This window comes from Oreochromis niloticus, linkage group LG15, assembly GCF_001858045.2.
Source record: "Oreochromis niloticus isolate F11D_XX linkage group LG15, O_niloticus_UMD_NMBU, whole genome shotgun sequence".
NCBI lineage: Eukaryota > Metazoa > Chordata > Actinopteri > Cichliformes > Cichlidae > Oreochromis > Oreochromis niloticus.
This window is the reverse complement of record NC_031980.2, coordinates 36987096-37010193: the sequence shown is the minus strand read 5'-3', so window position 1 is coordinate 37010193 and position 23098 is coordinate 36987096. Positions and strand designations below refer to the sequence as shown.

Sequence of the window (23098 nt, the reverse complement as noted above, 5' to 3'; positions counted from 1 at the left end):
TGTTGCCTGCTTCTTTTCTTGTGTGTCTGTGGATGTAAAACAGTAACACACTTTCTGCTCTGTGTGTTTTTAATTGTAAATAAATGCAATATATCTTCATTTTAAAATGCAGTGCAAGAAACTTCTGCTCTAAATCTTTTTTTAGCAAAAAGCTTTTTTGCCCCTTCCTGATTTCTTATGTTTTAACATGTTTGTTACACTTACATGTTTCCCATTTCAAATTTGAACACAGATGGTCAGAGACAGAGGTTTGGACAGCTCTTTCCCTTTATTTGTATTTTATTTGTATTTATTCAGGTTATCTTTGAAATATCTCAGTGTGACACTGATACTGTACATGAGTGTGGTAGGTTTTGAAAACAGCATCAGCACAGTACACAGCAAAGGGGACAGGAACAACTGTTCCTTTCAAATTTTATACAAGACATCCAATCCTGGATCATATCCATATCCACTTAGGACTGAGTGATCCAAATGCACCACATTGTGACAATAACCATGGCATAGCAGCTGATGAACAGCAGATAGATACGAAAGAGCAGGAAGTCAAGAACATATCCTACATGGCACCACTGGTGCAACAGCTGGCTTTCCTTCTGCAGAGAGAGGAGGTGGGCACCAAGTTCACCAAGGTACTGACAGATCTGTTGCAGTTCAGGCAGAGCAGATGTACCTGGCAGAAGAGTGGAGATTAAAATGTCAAACAAAGAGCACTCCATAATATATTTAACAACACAGATATCATCTTTCACTTTAATACAGAAAAGAACATTTGCCCTCGCAACTGTTCTGTATCTGAGTGAACCAAATGATGCCTGCCAGTATGTTTTCTCAAATACTTTTAAGATTTTTCAGCACCAATTGTCCCATGTAATGACAGAGCACTGTGTAGGTTTGGTTACCGTTACTAACTGGGTGCTGGTCAGGTGCCCAGCTGGCTGGTTGAATGATCCATGGACCAGAACTGACATTGGAGTTTCCAGGTTTATCCTTCTGTGGTGTAGAAGGCGGCTGGATATCTTCTGGCCAGCGGTAGCAGATGAGGTTTGCTATACGTTTGAGCACAACAACCCTAACCCACTTTGGAACCTCCCGATATTTCAAGGAGTTATGGTGGAGGACGTTGGTAATGATGACTGTTTCCAGTAGACTGATAACCATGAGGGCAAGACACAGTGAGAAATAGATACCTAGATTGAAGAATCAAAGCACACACGTTAAAGTGGTCATACATTTAACTTTTAAGATGCTGGCTGAGTTGTTTATCAGCACTTTTAACAGGCAGCTAAATTTGGGACTGTTACGGGTCCGAAATTGAGGACGAGAGTAAAACAATGATGGTCCAGAAGAGGTCAATCAAACAATTGATTTTAATGAATACACGCCGCGTGGAGAGGTGCAAACTGCCAAACAGTTGTACATCTCTACCCAAAATACACTCTAGATTGCTTTTATAACATCAGGGTATTGTAACGCCCCTTCTTGCGTTTACAAGCACATAATTTGCATGTACAGAACTTTCATGTATTTTAAGAATTAAATGCAACATAGAGGTTCCTCCTTGTGGCATACTCTTCCGAATATGGTGATGATCTAAGGCCTTTGAGGTCACCATGGACTGGACATCCTTCCGTCACCTGTAACTAAGCAAACTCAAATACCACAAGAAGCTGAATACATTCAGGCCTTTGCTCAGCTACTATTTTACTGTACCAATATACTCAGCATATGAGTTATGATACATATATATTTAACTCAATCATTTTAAAGTAGTTATAACTGCACCTGTAATAAACATGTTAATATTTGATTATGATAACCCCTATAATATAAATTATAACATAATGCCAGCAGCTTCAATAAACACTTTGATGAAATGATAATTAATACAATGTTAAGGATGGTGGTTATATACAGTTCAGCAGTGACCTAATTTCTTTAAATATTACAATCCCCTCTCTTGACCTCTTGCCCACAAGAGGTCACTATACTGTGTCTTGTGTCACCGCTCGACCCACTCTGTCACCTCTACATCCATTAATGGCACCATGGGCGCCGAAACCACCATTCCCAAGTCCACTATGTCGCTCTTACCCTCTCTAGTGGAAATCTTCTCCTGTAAGGGATAAAAACAAACAGCCTCTCTCTGCTACACCTTACTAACCTACTGTGTTCATCTAAGGTTCCTGTCATTATTCAAAGTTGGTTCACAATATCATATCAGGCAAAATCACAAACCCTACTGCCACGTCTACTTTGTTAAGCTCTTCAGCTAGACTCTGTACCGGTTTGCCAATCTGTGTGTACATGTCTCTACACTTTTAATGTCTAAATGCACATCTGGATATATGTGCACTTGTATGTCTATCTGGATTTACGCCTCTTTTGGCCTCAAGCATATACATAACATGCAAAGGTTACTGTTAATGCCCGTTAGACAAGTTTCCATTATCTACAACATTTTGTTTCACCCGGCTCACCCTTACACATTTCCTGTTCACTTATTGCATATTTATCTTTAACACCATTTACCTCAGTAGTTGCTAAGCAGAAACAAAGCAACCTGTGGTCCACCTTTACCCTGTAAAATAAACCCCTGTCATGTTTGTGTCTGTAAGCATGTTTTGCATTCATTCATTACACTCCCCGCCATTCCTGCAAGTTAGGAGCTGTAAAGTTAAAAGCTGCATCAAGTCCAGGCCTTTGGCCTGGCCTATATATAAATCATGTGTGTTTGTAAGCGTGCGTGCAATTAACCTGCTATGTTCTCATCTTCCCTCAACATGTATCACCTGGACACTCTCACCAGTGAAGCTTAAAACCTGTTTGGACGGAACATCAACTCTAAACAAGCACAGTTATGCATTGCGTATAAAATTAACTCAACCTCATGCTAACCTACATAAGTACCTGTCTTAAGAGAGACCTCTGCACAGCTCAGACGCCAGTTGCAAGAGCTCTCTAACATTAGAATCATCAACTGTGACTTATATAGTGTTATTTCGGTACTTTATACTTCACACATTTTCAACGTTGTTTATATGGGGAGTTCCTCTTTTTTGTGTCTATATTTATTAATATGCCTTATGCACTAGAGCTTCCTGTTTTTCAGTCTGGCTGAGCACTTGTTTGTGAGTATAAACTGGCCTCTACAAGCCTTCATTAGCAGATACACATTACAAATACTTCATATATACAGAGAAAAACCCAATAATCCACATTTCACTATTTTGTTCTTTGGTTCAGATTTGGATTCTGTATTGTTCTTTATTTCTTATTCTTTATATTTACATTGTTTTTTGCTAGTCTTGGTTTATTATTGTCTGTTTGGGAGCTGACATAGTCTCTATAAATAAACTTCTTTTGGTGGAGTAGCATCAGGAGAGAAGCTCCAGAGAGGCATCTTCCATGTTAAACACTAAAATATAACAAAAGAGATCTTCTCAACGTGTTGTATATTTTTAATATTTCCTTATTATTTTGTCATAAAATAAATCAACCAAATAACTTAAGCTATGTGACAGCACCTTGCGTTTACGCCGGGCTGTGAACTGCCCTGAAGCTACACCCCCTTTTACCCCATTTACTTCTGATCATCTCAAGTACGTCCTGTACCAAATTTGCTTCCTCTTTTTAAGCCCCACATTTAATTACAAGCTCAAACATATTTGCCCTATATTGCTGTCTCGACGTGTTTCCTGTCAACTTAACAGAGTTATTCTCAAAACTCAAAGCTGAAGTTCCCCTTTTCTAAGTCTGTATGTTCTACAAGAGAGCAAGTCGGTAAACAAGTTTATCATCACAAAGGTTACTAGGTAAACGTCACGTAGACACTTGCTTAGTACCCCTAAAAGAGCACCTTTCATGTAGCTAATCGCATATATTAACACCCCCCTTTTTGTGACACATCTCATGTGTTACAAACTCAAAATCCTTCACTCAAGCTTAGGAAATTAAAAGAAAAAGGTTAGTCCTATCATATTAGGCATACATGCTCCGGCCCTTCAAACCTGTATTTAAGGAATGAAATCAAATTAATCATCATGTCAAATCCTTTCTTGGCTCCATCCACAGCCTGCATCCTTGAAACGTCCTATAAACAAAAGCCTGTGTGTTAACCAGAACATCACCTTTTATACTCACCTTCTCCACTGATGATCCAACCTGTGTTATAACCCAAAATAAACTTACACAGAACAGTTATTAATCATGTGTCCCCTCCGTTCATGGTAACTTAAATTACATCAATGTTTCCCTTTTAGCATTTAGCATTCTATAATGTAATAACATAATCCAACCCCAGTAAATAATTTTCTCAACGCACACATCAATATCCCAAAATCAGCATCCCCAGATTTAAGTCTCCCACTTGTCCTGTTTGTCAACCTTTTATTTATTTCCCCTCTTGGTCCCATCACTCACATTCACTCCCATGCATTCACACATGATATTTTGCTGATCTGCAGCCTTCTGCGCACGTCATCAGATGCTCCACATCAGCAAAATGAGCTCAATCATTTGTTTTATTTCGTTTTCCTTTTTAGGAAAATAGTTCTCTATATTTTGACTGGATTGACACGCTGCAATCATTTTTAGACAGAGACTTGCCGCCAATCAGTCTCTGATTGTAATCAATTATAATTCTGTAAAGCCCACCTGATTTTCGTACTTGGTAATTTTGTCAGCGCCGTCGGTTCATTCTCTTCCGGGCCTGCTTAGAACAAAAATGAAAAAAGAGAGCTGATTATTAGCTCATCAAAGTACCAAACAAAATCACCTGACAGGTTTTTTCCTGAGTGCACTTACTACTACAAAAATTTTTGGGGCCCCTCTCAGAGATATCCATGTCTTAATCAACCACCCTCTCTGGAAATAAAACAACAGCCTCAAAAATCTGAAACAATCTTAAATTTCACCCGTTCAACACACCGAAAACCTCGCCAAAAGCTACACCGTTTCGTACACAACAATAACCCCGGTTAAGCACTTTACCATACTCAGATTCAGCCTAACACCTTACAACAATGTGTCAACACTAATTTATAAACCTCCTAATTAAATTTGCACCTCTGAACAATCTACCCCTCCTTTAAGGCCTCAATCACACCCACACAGCAAGCTCCTCTGTCCACATTCACACAAGCTCTCAAACTTTTTCCATACTCAGCCATATCTCAACAATTTAACTTGGCAAAAGAAATACTTTTTTAAACCTCATGCCACTATTCAATTATTTTCATTTTCTTTCTATACTAATCACTTGTTTTGATCACTCAGTGCAAAAGCACTGCTAAGTCACCCTTTTAAACTAGTTTAATCAGTTTATTCAACATTCACACCATTCTATCACTCATACAAGTAGCAAGCCGATCTTCATCGCGTATGTTTGTGTGTGCTATTTTGCATATATGGCTTCACAGTCTCACAGACACTTTCCCATTCTCCAGTTAAAGAGTCAGTTTTCTCCGTCCCCAATCACTAACCCAAATTTTACTTCCCCACCTTAAATCACAGCCCTGCTGGTCTTCCACCACCAGTTAGGGCTTGCTGTCAGGTTCCTGGACACTGTAAACAATTCAACCAGAAACTTGCCTTAACATATCCATTCATGTTAACCTGTAGTTTCATCCGACTCCTGGATCTGGAGAATTGGTCCAGGTCTGCTTGCCCCTAAAAATAACAAACTAAAACATTTTCATTATTATCACGGACGCCTAAACGACCCATTTCTCTTTTTCTAGTCAAAAATACCAATTATGCCATGTATGTAAGCGTGTTCTTCCCTGCATTTTATGTTAATTGGGTGTAAACTGCTTCTTCATTAAATTAATTCATTGAGTTCTTCGTTGCCTTGCGATGTATTCATGTTAATGTACACTACGTGTAAGCTGTTTCTTCATTGCATCCTATATATTCATATTTAATTTATGCATTTCACCACTGAGCTTTAGATTCAAACTATCTCACTTCTGATTCATTTCAAAAATAATCTCACATGTAACAATTTGTATGTGTGTTTTCTATTCATTAAGGTAATGACAATTATTTTCGTTCATTATTCTTACCTTTTCTAATGTTTACCTCTTTGTTATGCTGTAGTGGACATCCCTAAACAATTCATGAGTTCAGGCTTCAATTTTCAATCCACTTATATCCTATATTCTCGCAGTCAAACTCGTCCAGCTTCATCTCTCACTGGTCCTCTCTGCACAATGTCCTGTTCGGGCTTCAAAGCTCCAGCAAACACAGTCTCAACTCAGCTGCTGTCTTCTTCTCTGTTTCTTTACAGTCTTTCTTTCAGATTAAGTCCCAGCATGGCAAAATATCACTCAATGTCCAGTGCTCTTCCACAATTCTTTATCCCACTGTTCAACTGCCCAGCCTGTATTTTCACAGTACATCTTGCATTACTCTTACATGCTGCTGCTGGTCGTCAGTCGTCATCAGTGTTAATGGATCAGTGGCACTGTCGTTTGCCTGCTGTATTCAAGTCCACGATGTTCTATCGGTCTTCATCAGGCGATTGACTGTCCTTTGAACTTCTTCTCCGCTTCAGGGACAAAGTGAGAGATCCAGCCGCACAATTTCGAGCCAAAAACTGGCTTATTTTCTCCCAATTCTTTTAATCTACTTTTCTGCTGCTGAACTCAAGGTTGCAATGTTGAGAGAGTCCACCTGTATTGACACACTAAAGCATACAATTAGTATCATATTCATTTTTATCTTAAAACCTCCCTTTTGCTTCATCTGCCCAGAGTTAAATCTCTCTCTCTACTCTGGGTGCACACTTGTCACCGTGAGCTTCCCTTTTTATGGGCATGCATTTCCTGTCCCACACACACACACACGGTTTCCTGTTTCTACAGCTTCTGCAGAGACTTCCTTTTAATTTCACAATCTACAAATAATCTGTAATTCTACTAAAAAACCATATGCCTTCATTTCACTCACACACATTTTAATAGCGCTCTTTCACACATCAGGACAACTAAGACTTCTCCACACACATCACCATTCTTTAGGTCAGTTTTGTAGCATCAATCACACAATCATTTCTTGAGTGGGTGTACTAAGTGCATATACTTATGTGTTTTTAAACAGAAAAATAAACTCAACCTCTCATCTTCATAGACCCAAAAGTAAGCATATTATTTCCCTAGTCAAAAGTCAAACCGTTACTCACAGTAATTTTTAATCTAACAGCCTTTGTGTTTTGAAACTAAAAAGAGGAAGGAACAGCGCCCAATTTAAACTGCGCCTGTTGTCACTCAACAACACACACAGAAAATGTAACTGTATATATTATCTCAAACTGAAACAAAACCCATCTAAAAATCCTAAAACATCTTACTTCGACACCCCAAAACACACATCGCTTACAGACATCTTTATTAATTAAATTATCTCAAATTCAATTTCAGTTCTCAGAACCCAGGTAACGGTCTTAAGTATCAACAGTTTATGTATCCTATCTCAAAACCCCGCAAAAAGTCATACAGTCCTGGCAAGAAATAAAACTTTACTTACATATTGTAATAAACAAAACCAGCGTCTTAAGTACATGCATCAGCAATGTCTAGCAGTCTCTATAAACTTCCTCATACTCTATGGACCTCTCAGCTGCCTTATTTGCATTCTCACACACACACACACAGTCTAAAAATAATACCAGCCTGACTCACAGACTCAGACAAGTCTCTTAATCTATTTACACAGACGTCCTATGATTACAACTGCACAGATTTTAGGCCTCTCATTTCAAAACCTACACAATTTAGACAATTTTTAAATTAACGGTCCGACCGATAAACTCCCTGAGTTTTTTGTCATCAATTTAACCAGTCTCGGCCCCGGGCCGTGGTCACATATCTAAGACCCTACACAATTTAAAAGCGTCAACCAACTCAACCCCTGCCGAAAAGCTCTGTTTTGGGGACATTTCACATCCCAGGCTTCCCCGAAGTTTTAAGTTAAAAGTTACACGCCCGAAACCCGGTTTCTACTGACCAAAAAAGTGCAAACCACCGTCCCGGACGGCAAAGTGGTCCAACCACTAGTTATTCTGGAGTGCCCCAAGCTCCACAGTGACCAACTGACTATCCCTCAACTGAGGACAAGGTCTAAGCGTCCTTGACCTTGGCAACCGTTACGTCTGAGCAATGCACTTGTTAGACTCCCAGAGTCCCGTTCTATACAATTTAATTATTTTGAAGACACCCCAAAAATCACAAACCCACCATATCGGTGTCCAAGCCCGGCTTTATAATCAATTATAACTGTATGACCATATACAGATTTCAAATGACCTATTTCCTAAATTCAGTAGTCCAACTACTTTAAATTCTCTTTCCTTAGCAGTCCAACTGCATTTAAATCCTCGTAGCAGTCCAACTGCTTTTCCTTTAATCAGTACTGTCACTTAACCTTACATTATCATTACTTCAACTTCAACTTCTCATGAGATTTTCACCAAAATCAAAACAGACCTTTACCAGTAATTTTCAGTGAGTAGACTTTTAATTTTGTCATAACCAATTCAGCACTGTTTGGAAATAATTCAACAGGTAGTGCCTTACCTTTGAATAAGCCGGCTTATGTCCACTCACTTCGACCACTGACTCGTGTCTGCCTGTTTGAGCACCTTGGACCCTCTCAGTCTCAACCTCCAACTTTTCTCCCTCAACCCTCGGCCAATGCACCAAATGTTACGGGTCCGAAATTGAGGACGAGAGTAAAACAATGATGGTCCAGAAGAGGTCAATCAAACAATTGATTTTAATGAATACACGCCGCGTGGAGAGGTGCAAACTGCAAAACAGTTGTACATCTCTACCCAAAATACACTCTAGATTGCTTTTATAACATCAGGGTATTGTAACGCCCCTTCTTGCGTTTACAAGCACATAATTTGCATGTACAGAACTTTCATGTATTTTAAGAATTAAATGCAACATAGAGGTTCCTCCTTGTGGCATACTCTTCCGAATATGGTGATGATCTAAGGCCTTTGAGGTCACCATGGGCTGGACATCCTTCCGTCACCTGTAACTAAGCAAACTCAAATACCACAAGAAGCTGAATACATTCAGGCCTTTGCTCAGCTACTATTTTACTGTACCAATATACTCAGCATATGAGTTATGATACATATATATTTAACTCAATCATTTTAAAGTAGTTATAACTGCACCTGTAATAAACATGTTAATATTTGATTATGATAACCCCTATAATATAAATTATAACATAATGCCAGCAGCTTCAATAAACACTTTGATGAAATGATAATTAATACAATGTTAAGGATGGTGGTTATATACAGTTCAGCAGTGACCTAATTTCTTTAAATATTACAGGACCTAAAAGCCATCCAACCATTTTCTTCTACTTATCTATAAGGTGGTTTATAATAGTATGCACCTATGATGCGAGTGCCATTTGCCGTACTCGGCAGCAGGTCGTACGATGAGCAGGAAGACTGTGTAGCCCAGGATGAGGGTCATTTTGAAGGAGGCGCGGTCGACACTATGGGGAGGCAGGTAGAAGGACAGGATGTCAATGAGCATGAGGAAAGAGCTTGGGATCAGAAGGGTGACCACGTAGAGCACTGGGCGTCGCTTTACAACCACCTAGTGAAGAAAAGCACATGCAGTTTAGATGCATCTTCACAGGTGTGACTTCTGTATTCATACAAGTGAGTTTTTATTTTTGCATTTACTTTCTGTTGGTTCTTTTTTTGGTTTCTATAAACTGCAGGGATAGATACCTGAATTAGTAAATGCTAAATTCTCAAATCTGTTCACCAGCTCCTGTTTGGGGATAAGAATGTACTACATCTGCCTGTTGCAGTCCAAAAAGTTTGTATAGAAGAAGTAAGAAAGGAAACATTTAGCTAAAACTCACTTTAAGTGTCCACAGATTATCTGCATTGGCTTGCAGATAATCTGTGGTCAAGCAGTAAAGCCTTTTGGATGGTTTTAAAAACAACTTCTGACCTTACCTTAATAATAAGAGACTCGGCTACATGTCACACTCTATGTAGAGCTAAACTATACCCTCTGTATGTTTGCCATACAGACACTAGAGGTAAACAGCATTAATAAGTAAGCATCAGTCCCATTGTTGCTGTGCTGTGGAGTCTCTGATGCCCAAATGTTTCACTTCAGTCTGTTATATTTGTTGATTTAAAAGTAGGGAATTCAATAGAATTGTGGTTCTCTGACCCAGAAGGTGATGATGTCCCATTCGTCAATTCAAACTTAAGTATGGAGGTCTCTCCCAGTATGTCCACCAGCTCCCACTCTCCACTTGCTTCCAGGTATCGTTTTGAGTTTAGAGACATCTCCTTGAAGGTCAGAGCTGGACTGACCCTCACATCCCGTACTATGTAAGACAACCACAACAACACAGTTATGTATACATACAAAAGTAATTTTGTAATTTGCACACAATGTACAATAGTTGTGTGATTTAAATGAAGAGATTTAGCTTTCATTTAAGCGGTTTAATAAAGGTATTCGATTAACCATTTAGGAAATACAGCTGCTTTCAAACATAGTCCTTCAAAAGTCATTGGAGTCAGGCTCACAGCAGTCACCTAATCTCAACCCAATGGAAGGCGCTTTTTTAAAAATTTATTACAACCCAAAAAGACCCACAAACAAACAGCAACTGAAGGTGCCTGCAGTAAAAGCCTGGCAGAGCATCATAAGGGAGGAAACAGCATTTGCTAGATGGGTTCTGCACTTCAGGCAGTCATTGACTTCAGAGAATTTGTACCCCAGTGTTAAAAACAAATCTTATATTTAGAATGACGTTAGTTTGTCCCATTACTTTTTAGCCACTGAAGATGTGAACTATGTGTAAAATTGGCTGTAATTCCTAAACAGCTGATGCAAGATTTTTGTTAAACCCTCTGAATTAAAGCTGAAAGCAGCCCATTCTTACTGGTGTGCATGTAAGAGCCAAATGTAAATGTGCAGTTCCGCACATCAAAAGGAAAAGTGAACATTTCCAGATTGCAGGATGAGACGAGCCGCAGCATCCTGTCCCAGCAGATGTGACCCGTGTGGTTAACATTATAAGGATTCGAATAAGCCAACCTTCTACAAATCAAGGAGTGCAGTAAAAGGGTCTCTTTCACTTGTACCATGATAAATGTTCCTAAACTGCTTAGGTTGTATTACAAATGCAATTTTAATAAACTACTGTGTTTACAAAGATTTCATGTTACTGCAAAATGTGCAACAAGTACATACAAGAAGAGGATGAGCAGATTTGTTTTAGTAATCCATTTTTATCTAGTTTAATCTTACTCTGTAAAATCACTTTTATTTACATTTTTATTGTTTTTTTATAATTGCATTTCCTTAAGATTTTAATATTTTGAGCTCCTTACTGTATTATATCAAGCTTTGTATATAACATTTTATTGCATTTGATTTAGATTTATTTTATTTATTTTACTTTTCTTTAATCTTTCTATTTAGTTTTGCTTCTTTTGAGTAGACTCGACCTTACTGACGTTTGTCATGTTGCATTTTTTTCAAATTTTGGTTTCTGTAACTAACTTTTGGGACAAATTAAGTTGATCTTATTTATGTTTTATTATAATAAAGAATAAGGAAATATAATGAAAGATGAGCACAACAGTTTCATGCTTCACATGCTTTTCCAATTTATTTAAGTTTACAAGTTGAGCCAAAGCTAATTAACAACACCTGCCTAAAACAGAAAACAAAACGTCATGTGACCGAAGGCAATGAGATTAAGCACACTGAGGAGTGCAGCGACAGGCCAGGTGGGCTTCTGCAGTATCCCTCAGGTCGATGCTCTTCTCAAAGAAGCTGCTCAGACCAGAACGGTCCACAGTTGTGTCTGCAACAGTGAAAAAGGAGACGTGATTGGAGACTGTATGTAATACCAAAACAGAGATAATGTTTTCCAAAGAAGCTCGGCTTTCTTGCAACTCACCACTGGGCAGGCAGTGAAAGCCAACGTTGACGGTAGTGGTTCTCACTGGGATACAGCCGGGCAGGCACTGCAGCACGGGCTCAACAGAGTAGCATTTGGACTCCACACCTTCAAAGATCACCCGCTTCTCCAGCTTCACAGATTCCTGCTTGATGGAACACTCTGGAAGAGTGTAGAAGGTGAAGGTAAGTATTGTATGTGTGCATTGTTTGATGCAAAATATTCATTGTTTGTGTTGGGACATTTTGCATTGCTGTTAATGTTCTTTAAGAGAAAGGTCAAGGAAATATTGCAAAGGTTTACCGGAGGGATCACGGCAGGTGTTTGAAGACAGAACCCAGGAGTGGGCGTAGCTGATGGCATCCTTGGTCACCTGTTCACTGGGTGTGCGGTACTCGTCTCCGACATTTCCGCTTGCCGTTCCACAGGCACCACAAGTCTTTCCTTTCATCCAGTCTGCAACTTTAACCTGAAATAAAAAGGTTCAGATATTAGTACAATGTAGATTAAAACAGGTATACAAATAGGAAATTGCCTCAGAAAATAATGAATATACGTATTAGATATATGTATTATCAGCATTTATTGTATTACCCTCAGCTCGTTGAAGCCAAGGAAGACCTCCTGAAGACCATGGCTGGGTGCATTGAGAGTAATGCCTTCATTTGACTGTCTTATATGTATGTTACCTAAAGTAAGTGCAAATATATATAAGCATGGTTTCAAATGGCACAATCTGGCAGTTCAATATTTTTGTTAAATTAACAAAACAAAACAAAAACCTGATGGATGCAGGTATGGCAGGTTGCTGTTAGGGATTTCAACTCCGTTAACCATCACCGCAATGGCGTTGTTCTTCCGATACATGTCCACATCGCTGTTGAGAAGCAGTTCAAATACATGTGATATAAGTATTTTTTGGCTCACAGGCTGACCATTATTTCTTTTCCACATAAATCCTGGCTGCTCTTACATGTCTGAAATCTTAACATTGATCTGCTTCTGATCCTGTATTTGGTCTTTCTTCAGCAGAACCATGAATTTGAGTTCTGGTGTGCAATCCTGAGCCAAGACCTGGTAGCACGAGTGTGGCAGCTCATCTCTAGCTTTCCTGTTGTTGAATGTGGTCAGTGTGTTGTTGATGAGGGAGCATTCAACTGGAGTGGAACGAAAAGGAAATCACTTGTTAGCCTCTGAAAGATCAACCACAGAAACATGAAGCCTGTTTTTGTTATTGTTGTTGTTGTTGGTTTTTGTTTAATTAAAATATTTTTACCTGCGTTAGCTTTGGTAACCAAATAGGACATCTTGTCAGCCCAGTTGTCCCGGGTCGCTTGCAGCTCGGCAGCAGTGTTTCCAATTGGTAAAGCAACAGGTAGACACACCCCACGCTTGTAAATGATTGCCTGGAATATTAAACAGTCAGAAAGTAGTTAGAAACACTCTGAGTGACAAAGTGCAATGCAAACATTTTCAGTGCATACAGAAGAAGGGGCAACAAAACTGTACCTTTGGTGTGTTCAGCACAATATTCATGCTTGTCTCAGTAGCAACAGCTACAGTCAGTTTGATTTGATTACGAGGATTCTTGGCCTTTGCGTAGTTTACTCCATATTCTTGAGCAATAGGGACAATGGATTTCAACGCCCTAGAAAAGCATAAAGGTTACTGAGTGTTTTATAAAGCTTTTGTCAGTTTTCAGTATAAATGACAGTTTCGAGAGGATGTCAAAAGAAAATAATTCCTGTGCACTTCCATCTGCAAAATGTCTGCAAAAGCTTTTTAATAAAAGCACTGATTATATGTATGAATCGGAAAAAGTCCGTAAGTTTACCTCTTTGCGTAGTGCTTTATGCTTCCTGGCAGTTTGTCCCAGGTCAGCTTCAAGCGGGCTGCGGGCTCATGACCCAAAAGACCAGTTTCAGCTACAATCATGGTGGAGTATTGCTTGCATTCAGCACCCCAGGCAATCTTGGCCTAAAATAAATTTCAGTGAGTTAAATCCTAAGCATCATACCTAATATTAGTTGGTTACTTCCTCATAAGTTCATGATGTTTACCATCATCTTGTGCGAACTCAGCTGCACAATGTCGGCACAGATTCTCCAGTTGTCCTTCTCAGCGACTCTGGCAAAAATCAGCTGCAGTCTATTGGTCTGTTTGTCCAGGTAAGCTGCTAGCTGGTATCCCTGGACCTTGTGGTCGACTCTCACGGCACGGATTGCAATGGACATGGCAGGAGTGAGTGTGTTAGCGAGGTACTTGGCCTAAAAGTGAAAACCAGAGGTTGATATTAATAATTATGTTTATTCGCAGTTTAATGCGTAACATCGTAAATATCTTCATTTGACTGATCACCTTATTGTAGATGGAATCGAAGCTGCGGGCACTGCTGTGACTGCTGCCGCGCTGTGTGGAGATGGCATGCTGCAAACAAGGAAACCACACATTTAGCCTGCTTAAACAGAAGACATGACGGAGCTTTGATGTGATGCCTAATAATTACCCTGTGGACGTGGTTCTTTCTGAACTTCAAGGCAAGCAGTTGTTGCTGTAATAGGAAAAGAATTGTAAAATAAGTGCTCCACATTCTATAAAATTCCACACACTTCTACATGCTGCGAAGAGAGGATGATTCACCTTAGACTGAGCACTGCGCCGAGAGGATCTAGAGCTTGATGACTTGCTGTTGCTGCTCTTGCTGCGCTTGCTGTTCTTGCTACTCCTGCTGCTGCTGCTGCTGCTGCTACTGCTGCTGCTGCTGCTGCTGCTGCTACTGCTGCTGCTGCTGCTGCTTCTGCTTCTTCTTTTAGATGAGCTGAGCAAGTATGAAGCACTGCTGGAGGAGCTGTTAGAGGCTGATCGACTGGAGGAACTGCTCACTCTGGTGGACGTCGTGATAATAGGAGCAACAATGTCAGCCATCTTAGTTCTGGAGCGAGAGGAGGACCTAGAAGAAGATCTGGAAGATGATCTGGAAGATGACCTGGAAGAAGATCTGGATGATGAAGAGGAGGAAGAGGAGGAAGAGCTTGAGGGAGAGCGGCTTGACTGAGAGCTGCTAGACTGGGACTTTCTGGAGCGAGACCTATGGGAACGAGAGCTGGATGACTGGGAGCTGCTGGAGCGGGAACTGGATGAAGAAGACTTGTTGGAGCTAGAGCTGGATGAAGAGGAGCTGGAGGAGCTGGAGGAAGATGATGTGGTGTTCTTGAGACCAGGTGCCAGTATTTTCTTGATTTTCAAGAGGACATTCTTATCCTCAAGAGCTTCCTCCTCTTCGCTCATGTCAATCGCTTTAATCATATTTTCTGCTGCTTTATCTCCGACCTGAATCTCAACTTCAATCTTCTCAATGACTGGTCCAGAAGCTGGAATATAAATTAAAGAATAATAATTAAAAACAAAAACAGGACTTTTCCACAATGTTTTGCAAATTTGTTAGGTTAAAGCTTCAAGTTCACTACTTGCACTTGCCTGGAGCAATCCTAACAGAAGCAGCATGCTTTCCGATCAGAGCGTAGAGAGGGCAGTCTCTGATGTAGGCGGCATTGTGAGATTTAATCTCAGCGTAGGCCTTGAATCCTAGCATTCTGCTTGAAGCACGGATTTTCTTCCTGTAGGTTTTAGGGAGTTTCATTTTCCTCCCAATCTTACTTGGCAGGTCAGCAGGAATGATTTCAGATGACGCAGACTGTAAAACCACAGCAGAGATCGCCATGTTTATTTCAAACAGTTGAATGTTGAAAATAGGAGGCGAGTGAACCAAACTTACCATGCCACCAGTCACAGAGGATGCCATCCTGGAGATCTTTGAGTTGAGAGAGGCCTTTGAAAGTTGTGATGCAGTTTCAGATGAGATCAGTGGTGTGCTTCTTGCGGCTGGGAGGTCTTCCACATTTCTTGCAATGGCAACCGTCTCCGCACTGTATGAGAGAAAAAAACCCCACCCAATAAAAACAGATGCCGAAAAGGACCAAAAATCTTTGAAATGCATGGCAATTAGTGACAAGGCATGTACATACTGTGCAGATGCAATTGTGTTAATGCCCTGGAGTGACAGGAACTCAACCTTCAAGTTGCCCTTAACAATGTCAATCCTTGCTTTTATCTGTGCAGGAACAGCTGTGTAAACTTTGGCTTTTGTCATCACTGCAGCCTGGATTAAGGCGGTGTTCACACCCATGAATGCATAGGTCTGCATGGCAAGACTGCATAAAGACAGAAAATATTCACTCATTAAGAGTTATCTCTGAATTCATTCAATAAAATGCAGAGAAGAAGCTTCTCAAGCTGTTGTGTACCTTGGAGCAACTGTAGCCCTCAGTTGGATATCGGACTCCAGAAGCTGGGAAACTCGGTAGTTGACAGGCAGAGGTGGTGACACAGTGGCTTGGACTAGCAAAAGAACACAAGAAAACAATATATTTTTCATATCAATATCCATATATTTTTTCCTTTCTGTAAACTTGTAAACTGTCTGAATGAAACTTACCGTCAACAGATGCAGCAGTCACAGCGGATGTAATGAGGCTGATCTCCATGGGCAACCCAACAGTGGTGGGAAGGATGAGACGGAGCTCACCGAGCAGCATTGGTTTAGCAAAATGTGTTGCATAACCAGACAGCACAGAATTCACAGCATCTCTGAATACGTTTCTCAAAGGTCCACTGGCAAACTGTATAGACAAAGTTGCTTATTAGTTTCAACTTAACATAATGCATCATTACTAAGAAACCATATGAGGCTGTGGGAGAAACCGTACCTGGATAAGCTGGTCAACCTTGGATTTGTCAATGTTGGCAAATGCAATTTCTTGTCCGAAGACCTTCACATACATAGAGGCCAGGGCCTGGCTCGAAGGATTAGCCCTCCACTCAGAAAGCTATTATGGGAATAAATTAAGTTAAAAACAAGTAAAGGAAAAAACAGCTCTCATGAAGAAAATGTGCCTCAGAATCCCATTTTCACTCTGCCAGAGTAGTTCAACTTACAGCTCTCATGGCTTGTTTAATCTTGGTGATCCTGTCTGCATTCTCAGAATTTTCATGTCGTCTTTTCAAAAGAGCCTCCTGGATTCCCTCAGTCCTCACTCCAACCTGAAATGTACGTTATTGAATGCATTCGAGTGCAGATACTGAAAAATGTATTGTTTACATATCGAAGTCATTGAATTGTATTGCTGAGTGTCTGTTTTAGTTACTTAGTCAAAGGAGTTTGCAAAGAAAAGCGTCTGGACTTCTTTAAGTTGCTTGAAGACGTTTCACCTCTCATCCGAGAAGCTTCTTCAGTTCTAAGGTCAAATGGCCGAGAGTCCCAGATTTAAACCCAGTGGGAGTATCCCCCCCAAGGAGGGACAAAGGACCCCCTGGTGATCCTCTAATCACATGCGCCAAGGTGTGAAAGCGGGTGTGGGACCTAATCAGCCAGGGTTTCGGGTGAGCTCATTGTGAAACCTGGCCCCACCCTATCATGTGATTTCCTGAGGTCAGATGGCCCAGGATGTGAGTGGGCGTTAAGGCGTCTGGGGAGGGAACTCAAAACTGGATTATAGATGGCAGACAGTTGGTGTCGTAAACCACCGCCTCTGTTCAAAGATGGTCGCTCACAGTGGACATAGATGGCCTCTTTCACTCCTCTTTCAAACCATCTGTCCTCTCTGTCCAATATGTGAACATTGGCATCCTCAAAAGAGTGACCTTTATCCTTAAGATGCAGGTGGACTGCTGAGTCTTGTCCTGTGGAGGTGGCTCTTCTATGTTGTGCCATGCGCTTGTGAAGTGGCTGTTTGGTCTCTCCAATGTAGAGGTCTGGGCATTCCTCGCTGCACTGTACAGCATACACCACGTTGTTCAGTCTGTGTTTAGGAGTTTTGTCTTTCGGGTGAACCAGTTTCTGTCTGAGTGTGTTGCTGGGTCTGAAGTACACTGGGATGTCGTGCTTGGAGAAAACTCTCCTGAGTTTCTCTGATTTCAGAGAAACTTTTCTTTGCAAACTCCTTTGACTACGATGACCTGGATGACTGAGAATCTTCACAGACGTTTTAGTTACTTACGTAACATTTAAACGTCTTACCTCAAAAGCATCAACATAAGCTCCGGCCATGTAAGTACGGGCTTTGGCCATAATCATTCTTGGTAACACGGTTGCAGCGTCGTTAATTAAGACGGCACTGGCGGCAGCACCCATCATCCAGGCATCTGGCAGGCAAATGGATAAACATCATCACACCACATGCACAAATCTAAGGTGTGCAACAGCAAGTTATTTATCTGGTATCTTCTTACTGTTATAGGTATCCACATGGAAGGCTCGGCTGTAGCGGAAGTTCAGTCTGCCTAATTTGGGGTTGAGGAACCTCAAGGCAACATTACATGCTGCAGCACTTAAAATAGAACAAGGGGATATTTGAGATTCAATAGACTAGCATGCATAGATATAAAGCATCTTAGAAACATAATAATCATTTAGGTTCTTACACAGAAACGTGGTCAGGGGATGTGGTCTTGGCCATGGCCTTCATGTAAGAGTAGACAAAGCTAACGACCTGCAGGTTCTTTTCTTTGATCAAGGCTGTGGAAATGCTAGCTGCTAGACCCACGGGGAGTTTAGTCTCAAAGAGCACCATGGCAGCAACCATACGCAGTTCTGCATGGAGATGCTTTTCCATGAGCAACTGAGCAGCTATTTCCTGGACCTAATGAGAAAGACCGATTACTATAGCCCCAACTGAACACTGCACAGAAAATAGGTCTCAAGTATATTTATTGTTATTGATGGTAGGAATCAGAAAATGTAGTCTCACCATCTTGGGTTCCCTCTTTGCAATTCTCCTCAGGGCTAGAACAGCGTCAACCTGAACTTTGAGTGGGACTCGGGCAGCAGCACTGCCAAAGCCAGGCAGGAACTTCATGATTGTCTTAAGGCTAGCAGGATGTCCAGCGTTATCCAGGCATTTGAGAGTGACAGTGAGCTGATCGATGTCACCAGTTTCAACAGCCTCTGCAACTTGTCTATGTACAGGCTGTGCAAGAATGTAAAAAAACATTAAAGTCACTGATGTCAAAACTGAACTTTAGCAGAATAAAACATGTTCAAATAATACATACTGTCACAAGATCAGATGAGCAAGATGGCTGCGCTTTACAGAACCTGGAAATTACAGTGCCCCCAGCCCAGCATCACAATCTCGTTGAGCACAGCGTTACGTTTCACTCTGTGGTTCTCAGCCAGGCTCTGAAAAGTGGTGAAGACACAATATAAAACTGATTTCATGTCACTGCAAATATATAGGAAAGCTTAAAAAAAAGACTTACTCTGACAAGTTCAATGGTTTTCTGGTCAGCTGTCACAGAGTGCAGACATTCCAAGAGAGCCATAGCAGCTTCAGTCTCACTTAACTCATTAGCAAGGAGCTTCTCAATGAGGAACTTAAGCGCAGCGTGAGTGCGAATGTGGGGGACAGCATTCAGTAACCAGTACCTGGGAAAGAGGAGCACAATCCCATTATCTGTGTCATGTTAGTTTCGTGGACCTTTGCTGAATCAAAGCTACACTTACCTGTGATCAGGTCTAGATTTAAACTGAGCCCAGAGGGACTCAATAGTCTCAAATCTGGCCACACGCATCACCTGGATGAGCTCAACAAACTTCAGAGGGGCATCTTCATGGACCTTGGCCACGTTGGAGGCTACCAGGTGGTTCAGAGTGCTGACAATCTGTGAGGAAACAAACAATACAGATGTAAAGGTTTGTGGCTACAGGGTAAATTCAGAAAAGACTTTCTGCAAGGAAATGCTGCAGTACCTGAGCCTCGGCATGGGTGACCCTCAGAAGATGGATGGGTGTCTGGAGAATCTCGCTGCCATGCTCATACTGCAGGGATCCGCGGTGAACATAGGTGTATCTGGCATGATCCACAGGGGTGTTCTCAATATCCAGGAAGGTCAGAATTTGCCTGTGAGCAGAGATAATCGTTCAATCAATGTGGCACAATGCTTGTAAGCCTGTAATCAAACATATTATTTTAGTTTAAACCACATACTTAGACTCCATCTGAGCAGCGCCATTCAAAATGTTGAAAGGTGAAAACTCGATGACCTCTCTAGCGACAGCCTCCATAATCAGAGAACCACTGGGTGCTGGCTTCATGATGTAGTTATAGGAAGCAGTTCCCTTCAGGCTCTTTCCTCTCTGCAATGATAAAACCAACACGATCTTTAAACTGCCAGCATGAAGACTTCTATAAGAGAGATTATGAAACAACTAGAAAATGCTCTTACAGCTTCACAATCATGGCATTTCTCTACGTGTTCCAAGCCGATGGCCTTCATGATTTTCTCCTGGCAGTGGTTCAGGTCCTTGGTCTTGGTCAGATGAATGCGTTCGGCCCTCGCGTCCTCCCTGATCACATAGTTGGTCTTGCACACACCATGAGCTCCAGACTAGATCACAAAATACAATCAAAATATAGATTGTTGTTATTTTCTGTCAGTGTTCAAGCATTTTGTATGAAGGACCTGGTGAAAGCGAGTTTTTTTGTACCTCTTGCATCTCGTAGACATTCTGTGTCTTCTTTACATTCAGCTGCAGGAGGTTGATGATGCCCCTGTAGATATTCAGCACTGTTGTGGAGACCCCAGGAGGTGCAGCCAGTCTCCCAACAACGCCGTTTGTATACTCAAACTTGACCGGTGTCGAGAGCTGAGTAGCCAGGGCTGTGGTGAGCTTGGTGGCTGGATGGAAAGGATCTTTGGGCCAGATGCCACTGTACTCCAGCAACTGAGGGTCTACAAGCTGCAAAAAGTATCGGAGAAAGAGAGAGAAACAAGCTATGTTTCAAGTTGTTGGTTTCAATAATGTTTCATTTTAATTCTGCCCAGTGATCTGTACCTTCAGAATGTAGTCGTTGGCACTTGTTGCACTGATCAAAACTTTGCCCCGGATTTTAACCCCAGCTCGAGCCAGGCCCTCTTCAGGCAGGCCGCCCATAAGAACCGCTTCATATTTGTACATGTAGGTCTTAACAGAGGCGAATCCTGGGGCTGTGATAAAAGACAAAGAAACAAAGTGCATTTCTAAGGTGAGGGAGAAGCTTTCTCTATTAACTGACAGTGCCTTTTCTGTTTAATGTAACAGGACAACAACATACCCAAGTTGGACTGGTCCCCCACTGTAACATGAGAAGAATAAATGTTAATTTGGTGTCACAAGTGACAAGAAATAGGGAAGCGAATTTGTAAAGGGATAGTGATATTAAATTATATAAAATTTATGCTATTTTGCCAGAATGTGCTTAACTGGAAAGACATTTGGCAATTAGCATTGTTATATTCTGGCAGCATTAAACTGCTAGCACAGGCAGTAACAATTCTTCTCAGCTGCAAGTCTATTGAAATTCTTATTCTTAGTTGTTATCTAATTCTTTAAAAAGGCTGGTTTTTGTCAGAAGATGAATTTTAAGTTACATTTAAGAACATGTAGTTGTAAATAATTCCTACTCACCTGCGAGAGCCACAGCAAGAGCTAGTACAAGCACCCTCATGGCTGGTGGATGTGAGGATCTGCAGGCAGAGGCGTCCTTTTTAAGCAGATTTTTTGCTGACGTTGCCCATCAAATGTATCATTAACTAAATGGCGGCTGTCTTTGGTGTTGATGTTACCATGCCCTGAACATACAGATTGACAAAGTAAATAAACTAATAGAAAACATCACAGATGTGACAAGTTGTATTGACCTGGCTCTTGCCTTTCACAAATTTCCAGAGATTTCCCAATGTCCCAATTACAAGAATATGTTTTTCTTCATTAGGACTTCACGCATTTTAAACACAATCAGTTTTCTAATCTTAAGCATTTTGCTATTTTCATAGGTATTTTAATTTATGAATGAATAGAAATATTAACATACCAATATTTCAGCTGTAGAAGCAGTGTTATGTGTCCACTGTTTTCAATAAGCGATTTAACTCAAACCATTGATTTTTTGGTGAGATGCTTTAAAGAACAATTATTGGACAAAAGTGAAATAATTATCTCACGCTGATATGATTAGTTTCCACTTAGTAATTCAGTGAAATGTCAGTGTGCCCTGGCAGGGGACTTTTTCACAGTCATGTCATCTTGCTCCTGCGACTGGCCATGACCAAGAGCACCTTTCAAAAGTCGATAAGCCAACACATGTTGACTTAACAACCACTGTCACAGTTTTTTTAAGAATCATAAAAGAAATTATCTAATTTAATAAAAATCAAATGTGTAATATTAAATTTTATATCAAAATTATGAGTTCTGTTTTTTCTTGGGGTTGATTTGGATGCCAGGAACAGCTTATAAGGCATCAACAGATATAAAACCTCATGCACACATTTTCAGAGGTTAATAATATACATAAAAGAAACAAAAAGCAATAAAACTAATTAAAAACCCTCAATTTAAATCTACTAGCAAAAAATTAAAAAAACATTCAGACCACAACAGGTGACTGGTCTGGACTCACTGAGTCACTACTTATCCACATGTATCCATGACATTTTGTAACTACTTATTAACTGATCTATGTTTTCTCATCTAGATGTAAATTGTTTCATTGAAACACATTCACACTTCATGATTTTGTGAATTGCACAGTTATTTTGCAGATAATACAAAACAAGGAATATTTAATTCAGATTTTCTTTATGTACCACTATATTTATTAACAATGGGGAAAAGGAAAAGGCTCATGTCTACAAGCATCAGACACAAATTGTGACAATGAAATCCCCACACCTATTCTTCTACATCACATTCCTTATCATCCTCAGTGTGAGTCCTGAGGCTGATACCAGCCGGTGTAAACGAGCCCAGCCCTGTTTGTTGGTACCTCTTTCATTTGTCTCTATCAGTGAATGTGGACGAGGTCACGTTTCCCAGCCATTATCACACACAGGCTAATTTCAGGTACACACAATAAGTTTATAGTATTTTAAATCAAGTTCTACAAGCAATTCACATGTTCCAATAATCTGGTATCCCCCACCTCAACACCTCTGATTGTATTTAACTTAATAATTAATTGTGTGCATTTGTGTGAGCAAACTGTGTGCAAAATTATCAATCCAAGTGTTACAGGGTTATTTATAC

The 23098-nt window shown here is 40.6% G+C and overlaps 2 protein-coding genes across 2 annotated transcripts; both read right to left on the bottom strand.

The window, feature by feature from the left end:
* Positions 1–258: 258 nt before the first annotated feature.
* Positions 259–11530, bottom strand: LOC102079382 (5-hydroxytryptamine receptor 3A). The gene is given in 5 exon segments (XM_019345693.2): positions 259–673; positions 903–1190; positions 9421–9461; positions 9463–9629; positions 10224–11530. Coding segments are annotated over 4 exon segments (651 nt in total). The 5' UTR covers positions 9567–9629; positions 10224–11530; the 3' UTR covers positions 259–455.
* A 122-nt stretch (positions 11531–11652) lies between these two features.
* LOC100534459 (vitellogenin-2) lies at positions 11653–21591 on the bottom strand. Its single transcript, XM_003452574.4, is given in 35 exon segments — positions 11653–11877; positions 11974–12135; positions 12277–12442; positions 12568–12662; positions 12756–12850; positions 12947–13130; positions 13250–13379; positions 13483–13621; positions 13808–13950; positions 14034–14240; positions 14332–14400; positions 14480–14524; positions 14614–15344; positions 15451–15667; positions 15749–15899; positions 15999–16184; positions 16278–16371; positions 16469–16652; positions 16740–16859; positions 16969–17073; positions 18050–18174; positions 18262–18359; positions 18454–18671; positions 18780–18998; positions 19084–19143; positions 19145–19210; positions 19291–19456; positions 19535–19692; positions 19781–19931; positions 20019–20167; positions 20257–20418; positions 20519–20770; positions 20867–21018; positions 21126–21146; positions 21479–21591. Coding segments are annotated over 35 exon segments (5370 nt in total). The 5' UTR covers positions 21519–21591; the 3' UTR covers positions 11653–11767.
* Between the last annotated feature and the right edge of the window lie 1507 nt (positions 21592–23098).